The following is a 14,188-nucleotide window of genomic DNA, read 5'->3' as shown; positions in this document are numbered from 1 at the left end:
TTGTTATGTTACGTCCTAATAACAACCAGGGTAATTTCAGGATATGTCGGGTTTGGATGATGGAGGAAAGCTGGAGTTTCTGTAGAAAATCATTGAACTGTGGCCAATAAAATTACCATTCACATATAACAAGAGGCCCAAAGGGCTTGCATTCTTTGATTAGTGTTGAATATTTGCTCAAATACATATCTCTGACATTTAAAGTACATCTATTTTATTAAAACAAACTATGAAACAGATTGATCATGTTGTACAAGACTTCAGTTAACAAGAGGCCCATGGGCCTTAACGGTCATCTGGCATAAAATACAAGATTTCAAATTTTGAACTTGAGAAGAAGTTGAAAATGTGTTTTTGGACCAACCCGAAATCAACAAACATTGGTCAGGATCATGTCAAGATCATTTCAGGTAAATTCCAGCTCAATGAGACATGTAGAACTCAAGAAAAAGTTGAAAATGTTTACGACGGACGACATACAATGTACAACGCCGGACAAAAGACGATCGCAATAGGCTTCGGTCTGATGACCTAATAAAAATTCATGGGCCGACAGATTCAAGTTCCACCAACATACAACCTTAAAGGCTATCCAAGGAAAATTCCAGTAGAATTTGATGATTTTGATTATTCAGAAGATGGTTTGTGAGTGTTTTAACAAATACGATTCCCATGACCTTGAATAAAGGACAAGGTAATTTTTTTTGCAAACTCTGTCAAGCTCATTCATGGAACCTAAGAGTTGAGCAGAAGATTTTCTTTGAACTCTAAGTGCTTTAACAAATTGAACACCTGTGACCATGGATATGGGTCAAGGTCACATCTTTTCGCAAATTTGTTGGGGTCCATACCAGAACTTTCTAGTCAAATAATGGTCTCTTGGATATTGAGAAGTCATTTAAAGAACGGTATCCCTCCTTTCAGTTTGAATAGGCAGGTAGTTCAAAAACATGATTTTTGCAATAAAAATAATAATTTTTTTATCTAGTGATATTTCAAACCCTTTTATAGTTTGTATTAGTTACATTTGGGAATAGTTCAAAATATCGTGCGACTGCACGTCTCACTATTGATAAAGGGATTGGCGTCACAATAATCACTCCACGTGGTCACTATTCACATTGACATTAAACACTGTGGGTAGCAGGCTGTAATTGACCAACATAAACAATTGCTATTTATCCATGGGATAACGGTAAGGGTTTTGTCAAAGAACAACATTGTTTCACTTCACATTTTGGTAAAATTACCACTGCTGTCCCAGTAATTGTAAGATTCATACAGATTTTCATAAAACATTAATCCATAGTCATATTAGGTATAAAGTCTTCAGTCTAAATCCACACACCGCATACCAACATGTCAACACTAACTTCCACCAATACACAAGCAGAAATGTGATTTTATCAGCTATTTTCTTCATCATCCAAAGTTATAAAGATCAAAATGAAATCTGTGATTTCCTATCAGCTGATTAACATGCACTGCATAGCAGTAAGCGTTCAAAAGATAATCATGAGATTATCGAAATTTCCTCCCCAGAAAATACCGTTTCTGACCAGCAGTTTCCAGTCCTACTGGGACACTTCATTGTGATTTTGGGCAATGCTGACCTTAAATAGTTGGAATTCTAAACTATTTTCTCAAGCATTCTTTCATTTAATTCAAACAGGTTCAACAATATGTAATTACTTTTGTTGGAACTGACTGAAGATTTACTGTAATAAGTTGACGATGGACAGACAACAGATGCTGCACCAGGGCATAATTTCACTTTTCACTTTTGGTCAGGTAAGTCATCAAGAGATCCAGAGGGATGTTGGCGCCCACCATTGTTTGATCTTTATTTAATCTCTGACGGTTGCATCTTTTCCTTCTTTACTCTTCTATGTTTTTTGTTGTTAATGATAAGAAATTTGAACATTTCTTTGCAGATATGATGATAATTATCTTGAACTGCCACATAAAAGATGGCCGCCTGGAAGCAATTTCGTTTTTTCTGATCAGTCCCAAAATCAACGGGCACAATTAAGGTCCAAGGGGACCTGACACATGGCTTTACAAAAATATCTATGCTGTAGTTCTTAAGAAATAGCGATAAACTTTACCTGGTGAAATGAATGATGGCTGCTGTGGGCCATTTTGTTTTCCTAATCAGTCCCAAAATCAAATGGGCACAACTAGGGACCAAGAAGAAACTACATAGGAAATTTGAGAGAAATCCCTCCAGTACTTTTCAAACAATTGCCATAACAAAAATTGTTTATGAACAGACCACAGACCACAGACGTATGGCGATTTGAATAGCCAACCATCTGGTGATGGTGGGCTAAAAATGTGGCTTTACCTACATGTTCGGAGTTATATCCTTGTTACATGAAACGATACATTGCAAATATATGTAATGTATAATAGGTATTTATAATGAGGTGTTATTAGTAGAGAGGTAAATTAAAGGGAGACAACCAACTTCTGAATGATGAAGTGAACTATAAATGTTTACAGGTAAAACACAATGAAGATTCAGTTCAAGCTTTTCATTGTTTTACTGTGCTAACAGAATACATAACCGTATAAAGCTCTCAGTATCAAATTCAATTCAGTATTAAAACAAATGCTTATAAACAGGCACATATTAGAGACATGGAATGCTGTGAAGACAAAGAGAGGCACAGGGCTAAAAATCCTCTTAACTCATGTTACAGATATGACTGCTCCATCCATCATAACAAAACTCAAACTAGTGTTACAAACAACACCAGCCACAACTGTTATTAAACTAGTGTTTCAGAAATCAAATGTGTATCACATCCACCAAAATTCCTTTCAATATTCCAGTTCAGATTTTCCTGCCTGATATGTATCTATCCCATCTTTTTAACATATGCTAATTCTGATTGCGGCTTGGTTAAATGGTGAATATATGTAAATGTTCTGGTGTGAGAGAAATAAGTAGACCTGATCGTGTAACTAAATAGTGGTGACATTTTCATGTCAATTAAATAACTCACTATCCTGTATACAGACAGACATAGAAACCAGGCATGTAGGTGTCCAAGATTGATGATAGGAAAAACTGTTGAATAATTTCTCATATCTAAAACTAATTTTTTGTGAACGTCAATGATCTTTGTCACATATCATTCTGTGAAGTCATGTGATATGCTGTTTGAAGCATTTACAAAAAATGTAAACATTACTGTCTTATGACACATCATATGAAATCAAAAACTTTCCAAATGTGAAATAAATATTAATATTTCTTGATTTTTTTAACAAAGCATAAATTGATGCAAGACCTACTTTTTAATTTTTATTTTCCTATGGCATACACCTCGATCTCTGACTCAGAAGTTTAATATCTCAGCCTAGATAGGTGATATTTCCTACTAACACCTGGTGTACATCAGTGTAAACATCTCAGGTATGACATGGAAAAGATATTTCCTGATAACGCCTGGCATACATCAGTGTAAACATCTCAGGTATGACATGGAAAAGATATTTCCTACTAACGCCTGGCGTACATCAGTGTAAACAATTCAGGTATGTGACGAGAGGGATATTATTTGATAACACCTGTGTGACGAGAGGGATATTATTTGATAACACCTGTGTGATGACAGGGATATTATTTTATAACACCTGGCCTATATAAGCTTTAGCTACCTTGATATATATATATATATATATATATATAAGTACAATTATATATGATCAATCGTTTTCTCTGGCAAGTAATGAAAATTATGTAAAAAAAACCTTGATTAACATAAATAAATGGTATCAAAGTAGATACATTCATGTTCTTGTGTATAAAAATGTATAACAGATTAAAAAACAAGTGTTGTAACATGATTTTCTAATGCACCACACTGTACAGCCAAGTATACTTTAAACAACAATTTCCTAATTACACACCAATGTTTATCATGATCACACAGCAAGTATAAGCTATTAGTATGAAATTTACAGTTTTTACAATAACTTTAACAAAAACAAAATCTATATGAACTTTTAAAATTAATTCCTGCATTTTCATGACAAAGTAAAATCACAAACAAGTAACATCACAACAAAGTAACATCACAACAAAGTAACATCACATTAATGTAACATCACAAACAAGAAACATAACAAAGTAACACTAGAACAAAGTAACACCACAACAAAGTAACACCAAAACAATGTAACACTGCAACAAAGTAACACTGAAACAAAGTAACACCACAACAAAGTAACACAACAAAGTAACACTGAAACAAAGTAACACCACAACAAAGTAACACCACAACAAAGTAACACAACAAAGTAACACAACAAAGTAACACTGAAACAAAGTAACACCACAACAAAGTAGCACAACAAAGTAACACTGAAACAAAGTAACACCACAACAAAGTAACACAACAAAGTAACACCACAACAAAGTAACACCACAACAAAGTAACACAACAAAGTAACACCACAACAAAGGAACACCACAACAAAGTAACATTAAAACAAAATAACATCAAAACAATGTAACATCACAACAAAGAAATAAAACAACCAAGTAACTTTAAAACAAAGTAACATTGTAACCCGCTGAAAGCTTATAATATAAAAACCTTTTGCAGGGAAATGGTGGTTGGATGACATTATAAACCTTGGACATGTAGTTGGTGGTTGGGCAACATTTTCAATCAAAGTATCATCATCATCATTTACAGAATACTGCCTTAATATGTCATAAAAAGCTTCTAAATCAAAAGTTAACAAGTGATATTATCAAAGGTAAAGGGTACACTCCAGAATCAAATATAATGTCAATTTCTATAGAAGTTAAAAATAAAAGAAGAAATTGAATATGAATAAAAAATTCAAATTATTCCAATGATAAGAAATATAAGGAATGAAAATTGCAGGAGACTTAACCCATGACTAACACATTTCCACCTTAAATTTTACCTGTGTCCTTGTCATGAATATCTTTATTGTAAAATTCTTCTTTACAGTAAAAACTGAGGCGTAGAGGTACCCTTGACCTTTCATGTTACAAGTGAAGCATTTACTCTGGGTGAATAGGTTAACCAAAGTGTAGAACATAATGAAATAAAAAGTTTAGCAAATATTTCAAAAAAAAAAAAAAAATGAAAAAAGAAAACCTCAAAAAGGTAAATTTAAAAGAATTAAAATATAAATATATCTATTTGTTGAATGTTCCATTTCTTTTTTACTATGACAGGATGTTTTGAAATTTTAGTGTTGTGACAAAATTTTTCTATCTACAATTAAAACCAAATGTATGACAAAAAAAACAATGTAAATTGCATGTGCTCAGAATCATACACAATGTCAAAGAGGTTATTCCTATATCAAAGACACATCCAGAATTAATCAATTAGGCAAATAAAAGCCAAACTAATAAATATTAATTATTAACTCACTGCAAATTTAATTAATTTAGTTAAATCATGCGGCATCCATGCAGGAAACTGAATGAGTACATCATATTAATCATTGGAATAGAGTTGGCTTTGAAGCAGTACAGTGTGACCATATAGCTACACAAGTCTTGGCACTGAAATTCAATGTCAAAGCAAAAAGGACGCAGTCACTGGCAAGCATATACATAAGGCTCACACAGCTACAAGGTCACTTACTCGCTTTCCTCCCCTTCAGAAAAGAAAAACCACTTTTCACTTTGGACTTTGAAGCAGAACTTTCTGTGTCTTTTAGATGGGAAGGTTTGTCCTTTTGTTGAGAGGATATTCTCTTAGGTTTTTCTGGGACAGGAGGGGCCTTTTTGGTACTCTTCTGTCCCAGTTCTTGAGCTTTGTCTACCACAGGAGGGGTCTGTTGGGAACCCTTCTGAGGAGATTTGGACACTTCCTGTCTAGCACCCTTACCCTTTTCAGGAGAGGAACTACCCTCAGATGATACAGAGCTCCCCCTGGAAGAGCTTGAGCCTGTTTTTTCATAAGATCTCCTCCCAGTTCTAGAATCTCCAGTAACCTCACTTCCTGACTTTCCACTTTCCTTGTCACCGAACATTGCCTTTGACAAAGGTGACTGTTTTGTGCGTGGAGATAACGGCATGCCTCCTGGTGAGGGAGGTGTACTCCAACTCTGTGACTTTTGTTTACCTCCTTTTGGTGATGGGGGCGTGGTCAACTTTTGACTCGGTGATTTACAACTGCGCGGCGAAGGTGGTGTTTTACCGACTTTTGGTGAAAGCGGTCTTTTATGTCTTGGAGGTGGTGACTTGCAAGTTGTAGGTGAAGGAGACTGACTTGTTTTAGGAGAAGGTGGTTTCCCTGTCTTCTGCTGGCCTGATTTTAAGTTGATGTCACCTTCTTTTGCAGTAGTATTCGGAACATTATCTGGTTCTGTTTTCAGCCCTGGAATTTCTCCAACACCAATATCCTCTAATTCAGAAGAGACTAACAAGGCTAGTGAAGGACTCTCTGTGACATCTCCTGTTTCTCGTCCTTTTGCATTTGTTGGAGGTGGAACCTGGACCTTGAGTTTTCTTCTCCTTTGTGGAGGTTCCATTTTGTCCTCCAGCTCTGGAATTGTCATTTTATCTGCGTCAAGTATTGTAGATTTTCCCTCCTGGTTTATGCTATCAGCCTGTACTACTGCAGAAACCTCCTTGTTCACTGTATTTGTCTCCTGTGCCTTCGAGTTTACAATATTGGTCTTCATTACTGCAGAAGATTGTGTATCCTGCTTCTGAACACTGGTCAGTATTACCGTAGCAGTATCCTCAGTGTCAACATTTGTCTCCACAGAGCCTGACATTTCCTTGTTGGAACAAGACTCAGAAGAACCTTTTCTGGTGTAAATGATATCCTCTGCAGGCTGGATAAACGGATTTTCTCTTTCCAAGGGAGTATGTGCCAGGTCAGCTTTGCTCAGCACATCATCCCTAACATTTGGGCTAGAACCACTGCTGAACCTGGCTTCAAATTTTGCTGCATCCGAGATTATTTTATTCACAATACTTGAAGATTCTTTCTTGGTGGAGGATTCAGATGGAGTCTCCAACTTTGATCTGATATTGTCAACATTTTTGGTTTTCTTTGACAACTTTCTTGCACTTGATCGTGATGTTGACTGCCTTATGATTTCAGACCGAAGACTGCTACTGTCTAAGACATTCAGGTCAACCTCATCCTCTTTAGTCTGTGCAGATGTCACTCCAGCGCCCTTATGCTCATCCTTTGGTGATTTTGGTGTCAGACTACTGGATAAAGTTCTAGGTTTTGATGATGCAGACATTTCACATTTCTCTGAAAAAGATTCTTGTCGGCCCCTTTTGACATTTCCATCTTTACGTATGAAAGGGTTGTCTTTTAATCTGTTTATGGATTCCTTTACAATCTCTTGCTGTCCGTTGTTCATTTTCATCTGTTTGGCAAAAACAGGGTCATATTCCTGTGTGAACTCCATCTTCTCAGGAGTTCTTGGAGAAGTAGGAGATTTTGGAGAAGTTGGCATTTGTAATTGGGTTGTTGCCTTCCTTTTAGGTAACAAAGCTGGTGGGGGTGGCTTACTTTTGTTGCCATGACTACTAAAGACAGACATTCCAGAAACAGGCGATCTTGGTGAAGTAACATTTGTTGCAGCTTTAGTATCCGTGCTATGTTCCTGTATCCTCGGAGATTTCGGTCCAACAGTCACAGACAAAACGGTACTACTACTTCCAGTAGGAATCTTGCCAAACTCTTTCGATCCTGGTGATGATGGTGTCGGTACATTAGACTCTGATATCACAGTTACTGCATTTTTGCCACTTTCAGTTCCCTGTCCTTTGTCTGAGGGTTTTTCTTTATTCATAGTATCCGTACCAGACAGAATTTGATTGAAGTTGAAACTTGATGATTCAAGATTAGTAGTATTTTGTCCACTTACATGAAAATCAAATCCATCACCTTCAGATACAATTGAAGAAGGTCTTGATGAAGGCCTTTGCTTTGTACGTCGTTTGGGACAAGGTTGAGGAGGAACTTTCTTTCCAAGACTGTGAGAAGAGAATGATATTTCGCTAGGAACGGCAATAATGTTTGACCAGCTGTTGCCTGTTTCACTAGCATTGGTGTCATTCTCAACACTTTGGGTGATTTTGGTTTCCCCGGTAACACTGGTTTTCTGTAGGGCTACAGTACTGAGGGTGACCTCTGCTTCAGCTGTTACACCTGTTGAATTATCACCTCTGGTTGTCAATTCCTTCTTTACCTGATCTGATGATTCACAGACAGCATTTCCTTCTGATGTACCCAAGGTCTGCCCTCCTCCAAGTCTCACTTGCTCTGGTACAACCTTTTCTACTTTGATTTCCTCTGCAACAGCATATTCAGCAATGAGTTTATCAGTCACAATGAGTACAGGGTTCACCGTCTCAACTTTCATACATTCTGATTTCCCTTGTTCATATGAAAGATGATCAAGTTTTACTTGTTCAGATGAGAGATGTTCCAGCTTTTCTTGTCCAGATGAAAGATGATTTGATTTTTCTCGTTCATATGAAAGATGATCAAGTTTTACTTGTTCAGATGAGATGATCAAGTTTTACTTGTTCAGATGAGAGATGATCAAGTTTTACTTGTTCAGATGAGAGATGTTCCGATTTTTCTTGTTCATATGAAAGATGATCAAGTTTTACTTGTTCAGATGAGAGATGTTCCAGCTTTACTTGTTCAGATGAAAGATGATTTGATTTTTCCCGTTCAGATGAGAGATGTTCCAGCTTTTCTTGTCCAGATGAGAGATGATTTGATTTTTCTCGTTCAGGTGAGAGATGTTCCAGCTTTTCTTGTTCAGATGAAAGATGATTTGATTTTTCCCATTCAGATGAGAGATGTTCCAGCTTTTCTTGTCCAGATGAGAGATGATTTGATTTTTCTCGTTCAGATGAGAGATGTTCCAGCTTTTCTTGTTCAGATGAAAGATGATTTGATTTTTCTCGTTCAGATGAGAGACCTTCTGTTGACAAGTATCCTTCCTTCCCAATTTCAGATTTCACGATATCAGACACATTTTCTTTTTTCAGTTGATCCTGTTCAAACTGTTCATGTTTATTTACAACTTGAATACCATTTTCCTTCACATCAACATCATACTGGGTGCTGTAATCAGCTGTGGTAGGCGCTGCCTGAATCCCGAACTCTCTGCAGTCTTTACCTAGTTCTGTATCTGTCTGTGTCCACATATCCACTTTCAGGGGCACAGTTTGTACACTAGCAGTGACCTTCTCTGTAGTCAGATATGCCTCGATCTCTGTTTGTATAGACATTTCTGTAGTACAAACTGCCTGCTTATCATTCATTTGGACAAACTTATCTAAAGTTGGAATTGTTTCCTTCATAAAATGTTGATCTGACTTGTTGTTGTTTTCCTCATACTTTAAATCAGTTTCCTTCACTTTATCTATTTTACCTTGCAGAAATTCGCTTTCCTCCCTTTGAACACATACTTCATGGTGTTCAACATCTACTTCCTGTCCATTATTCACGATTTGCACCAATGTTCCCTCCTTTTCACACCTAAGCAAATTCTCCTCTCTTTTGTACAGAGCCTCAGCCTCTGTATTGACTGAACTTTTTTCACTGTTATCCAATGGCATACCTGTACTCGCAGCTAATTCGCTGAAAATATCCATTGTGTCACTGTCATCGGAAGTTCCAGTATTGTTTTTCTCGTTTTTGTTATTTGAGTCTAGAACCCTTTGCTTGTTTTGTGTCTTGTTATATGGTATATCTACTTTTGTTGTGTCATCATCAGAAGCTGTAGCATAATCATCTTCACTGGCAGTGCCAGTATCGGAAAAAGTAACAACATTCAGGTCACCATTTGACATCGATACACCATCCCTTCCTGCAGACTTTTCAATATTCTCTGGGTTCTGTGGTATATCACTTCTTGATTTATCTTCACAAGTGTCTGCACTAAAACCATGAATGAGTGAGTTGAATTTACTAAAAAGCCAGGAGGTGTTTTCAGGACTTTTTCCAACTTCCTGTGATTCTGAGTTTAATCCTTTTTTTGCATTTGTCTCAGATTCAACATGTGTTTCTTCATCAATAGAAGTATCTTGTATTAAAGTTTGAGCAGGATTTTGATACTGATCCCCCTCCTCAACCTGCATGTATACTTCTGTATCCTCCTCGGCCTCAAGGTAACTCTCTTCCTCCTCATTCTCTGCTTGGACATTACTCACTTCCTCCTTGTTCTCTGCTTGGACATTACTCACTTCCTCCTTGTTCTCTGCTTGGACATTACTCACTTCCTCCGTGTTCTCTGCCACAATATCATTCTTGTCTGCTTCAATTATCTGAACATTACCTATGCAAATATCTTCCATGACTTCCAGGTCTTCTGAAGATTTAACAGCTGACCTGTTGGATCCATTATATTCGTTTTCTCCGTTTTGTTGATCTTCCAGTGGCCAATCAATATCCGTTTCCAAAACAGGTTTAGGAGATTCTCTCTTTATTTCAGTTGCTGTTTCCACCTTCTTCTGTCCTTGTTTGCCTTTAGATTTTTTACCTTTGGATTTTGTCTTACTTTTTTTAGTATCAGCTTGTTTGTCCGAGGTCTCACTTTCTTTCAATGAATTGTTTTTTAATTGTTCTTTCTGTTTTGACCATACAACATCTCCATGGAAATCATTCTCCTCTGTACCAACATCCTCCTCCTCAGCAAAATTTTCCTCCGAGTGTGCTGCACCATCAGCCTCAGTTAGTACTTGGTCAAGAAATTCAATATTTTCTTCTGTGACCCTATTGTCCTGTTCATTCATATCCATATTACCATTTCCTACAGACACTGTACCATCTACTGGATCGTCAGGACTTGACTCTAGATCCATTTCATAACCATTCACAGAACCCTCACCATTGGTATAATCCTGATGACTATACTGCTGTTGCTGGTCCTGGTGCCTACGTCCCCTGATTTCAGGAACAGTTTTATGGACTTCCCTCATCTGTCTTTTGGTCCGAGTTATCTCCCCTGGTTCAGTCCTATTGTTGTCAGTTCCATACAACATGGATGACATGGTAGGTTTTTCTTTATTACTGAGCGTCTGTCGGGTTGGAATCCTGTTTTGCATAGTTTCATAATTCATCGCCCTAGTCGATAGCACATCAGAACTCCCAAACAAGCGGTCTAGTTTTTCATCCAGTGTGGATTGACCAGAATTATTTCTAGTATTGGTCTCTTCAGACCAATGACTATCACTGGAGTCATAATTCTGAGATCTGTCCAATGTCTGTGTTGATGGATTATAAGGAGTACCAAATAAACTATCCAGTTTTTGATCAAGTGAGGACGGATTATAAATATTCCTTGTACCAGGGACCTTTGAAATCTCAGTCTGATCTGACTTATTATCTAGCATCTTTGTTGATAAAACATCTGGAACACGGCCTGTATGATCTTGGTCATTTCTTCTCCTTGTAATAACTATGTTTCTTTTACTGTCTGACTTCTGTCTTCGAGTTGCAAATGAAGGTCTATTTGATGTTAACACTGAAGGTGTACTGAATAATTCATCAAGTTTCTTTTCAGTCTCTGCACTTAAACCAACTTTTTTCGGCTGAAATGATGAACCACTTAAGGAGGAGTTTCTAGTTGTCCAATCTCCTCTCTGACTTGAATATGTTTCCCTCAGTCTGTAGGAGTCTCTTCCATATAAACGGTGTCTGTCAGATGAAAGTGTACTACTCTCATTAACAGACGGAGAAAATAACCTATCAATTCTCTGATCTCTCTCCTTATCCAATGAAATTCTATCTGAACCAAATGAAGAAAGCCGTTCCTGTGTAGAGTCCAGACGAGAGAAGTTCCGATCATTAAATGAGGCTGGACCTGATCCTGGTATTGACTCCTGTTGTGAGGAGAAGGAACGTAACAAGGGTTGTCTGGTCCTATCTCTTGAATATGATTTCCTAATCGTACTACCATAACTGTGAGGATTTTCAAAAGTTTCACCATAATTCATCTCTTGAAACTCTTTGTCATATGAAGGGAACATACCAACGTCTCCACCATCATCTTTCATGGTCTCCTCCTGGTTACCCTTTTCTTCTGTTGGATCCTCATAATCTGCCCCACCTGATGACCATGCCCTAGACAGAGAAAAAGCCTGTAATGTCCCATCTGTTCGAGGAGAAGTTTTGTTTGTAAATGAACTTATATCACCAAACAAGCTTCTCTTAAAATCCTCAATGTTTTCGTCCTCCTCACTACAGCTGTCATCCTTCCAATAATCGTTTGATTCGACAGGATACGACATGTTTTGGTCACCCTCGGGCTGGGAAGCTGATAATGCAGCATCTGACACCGTTGTAGCACTGCGCGATCTTAACAAATGTCTTGGTCGGTAATCTCCTTCTTCATCAGACAGAGACGATGACCTTGTTTTCCGTGACTGAGATTCTGTCTGATATTGAAATGACTGTGTGGAATATGATTTGGGTTTTACACCTTCTAGATGATCAATCCTGCCCAGACTACCATAAAAACTGGGAGATGTCTCTGGAGAAAAGCTTGAGTATGACCGTCGTGTTGGCGATGAAGTTGTACCAAATTTGTTACTAGACAGAGTTCTAAGTTTCTGATACCCTTGAAGTCGTAACTGTTCTATTTTCTTCAGTCGCTCAAGCCTATCACTATTGCTATCCCCAGTGTACTGGGCCAGTTCATTCAAAGCCTTTATACGTTCATGGGATGTAGACATATTTACAGTTTATATAAGCAGTATCAAATTTCAGGTGGTAGTATCAAATTCTGCAATACCTTTCCAGCAAACAGTGATAAAATTCCATTAAGAAAAAGTTCTTCTCCATAAGTATGCAAGCATGTCACTTTGGTCTAAAACACTTCCTTTAGGACTTGACAGATTCAAGTTACATATTTGTCACCACTGTTTACCAATATAAAATGTCGGCTGTGAAACATGCAGCTATGTACGTCAGCGGTGTTGTGTATTGTTGAATACTACTTCCTGTAAAGCACATGGAGTGGATAATATATTCCAAACTTCACCAATAACAGGCACACCGAACCGTATATACACCTCCATTTGTCGTCTACAAAACTTCACAAGCTTAGCCGGTATATGTCTCAACACTGGTTAGACCAGTTTAAATCTCCTCACCCCATATCAGCTCAGCTGTGACCAAACGATCTACTCTATTCAAATCCATATTCTCCTACTGCAAAAAGTGCAAGCCTACACTCCTATACATACAAAACACATGTGATCCTCCCACACAGCAGTAGTGGGACGTTTACCTGTGGACAGGCTAGCAGTAATGTAAAATGTCTATTAGAGTGGAAGCAATGTGAAGCCAGTCTACCACTGATAAATTAACATCACCTTTCCATCAAAATCCTGTGTAAATCAATATGTATCTCCTTGGTGGGGCTCCCTTGGGATTTAACCTGTTGTATGGTGTATGACATAATTGACTGAGTATTACAGGTAACAATATATGACACCAGCACACTTAGATGTCCTTCCAGTGGTGTACTGATCATTTTGTTTATAGTCACAGGGCATTGTATAAAGGAAATCTGATCAGTTTCTTTTCCTCCGGCTATAGTTTAACCTGTGAACCTTAGCCATGCTTAAAATCAATTCTAATTTTCCTGAAAGAGGGATTTGGGCTTGTCACTGAAATTACACAGTATTAGACATGATTGATGATCGGTAACGCTCATCACTCTACCTTACTCTGTATATATCCACCTTATACTATGTGTGTGTGAAATAATTACCAGAATTATGTCACCTGTTCCTATTTGCTAGTAAGGTACATGCAAAGTATGCTAACTATTTGTGTAAACTCTTTTTTTTTCTCTCAAAGACTGATTTTTTAACCAATCTACATTGTACCTGTAACCACCATAGTCATGTTATGTTGTTGTCATGTTTAGATAATGATACAATGAAAGTCATTTCATGAAATTTCACAAGTATTTTAATTTTCAAAATTCACTCATGACATTTTACCCCAGAAACATCATCCTACAAAAGAATGGAGAAGGAAAAAACTACTTAATGCAGTATAAACTCTGAAGTAATTATAACATCTCAAGCAATTAACAAACACTATATTCCAAGTTTTGAGATGAATGTCCTGGTGTCAGCAAAAGTATGTATCACAAGATTTTCAAGATGGCAACCATTGGGTAG

At 37.4% G+C, this 14,188-nt stretch overlaps 2 protein-coding genes across 2 annotated transcripts in view; both read right to left on the bottom strand.

Moving 5' to 3' along the window:
* LOC132543488 (uncharacterized) overlaps window positions 1-14,188 on the bottom strand; it is a 69,582-nt gene that overhangs the window by 27,657 nt on the left and 27,737 nt on the right. The window lies entirely within an intron of this gene.
* Window positions 5,638-12,727, bottom strand: LOC132543480 (uncharacterized). Its single transcript, XM_060206986.1, has 4 exons — window positions 10,325-12,727; window positions 8,548-10,282; window positions 6,694-8,474; window positions 5,638-6,636 (listed from the first exon to the last, which is right to left on the bottom strand). The coding sequence occupies exons 1-4, from the start codon at window positions 12,725-12,727 to the stop codon at window positions 5,638-5,640; spliced, it is 6,918 nt and encodes a 2,305-aa protein (XP_060062969.1).

Source organism: Ylistrum balloti, unplaced genomic scaffold (genome assembly GCF_031769215.1).
Source record: "Ylistrum balloti isolate Yb309-2 unplaced genomic scaffold, AGI_CSIRO_Ybal_v1 Utg369756, whole genome shotgun sequence".
Taxonomy (NCBI): domain Eukaryota; kingdom Metazoa; phylum Mollusca; class Bivalvia; order Pectinida; family Pectinidae; genus Ylistrum; species Ylistrum balloti.
The sequence above is the reverse complement of the archived record's forward strand: the minus strand, read 5'-3'. Positions and strand labels throughout refer to the sequence as shown.

Excerpts from the sequence above, each read along its gene's own strand:
- LOC132543480 (XM_060206986.1), bottom strand. The coding sequence starts at position 12,727 with ATGTCTACATCCCATGAACGTATAAAGGCTTTGAATGAACTGGCCCAG. Across the intron at positions 10,283-10,324 it reads AAGATATTTGCATAGGTAAT|AACACGGAGGAAGTGAGTAA; the intron begins GTTCAGATAATT and ends ATTGTGGCAGAG. Across the intron at positions 6,637-6,693 it reads AGGATACACAATCTTCTGCA|GAGGTTTCTGCAGTAGTACA; the intron begins GTAATGAAGACC and ends ACAGTGAACAAG.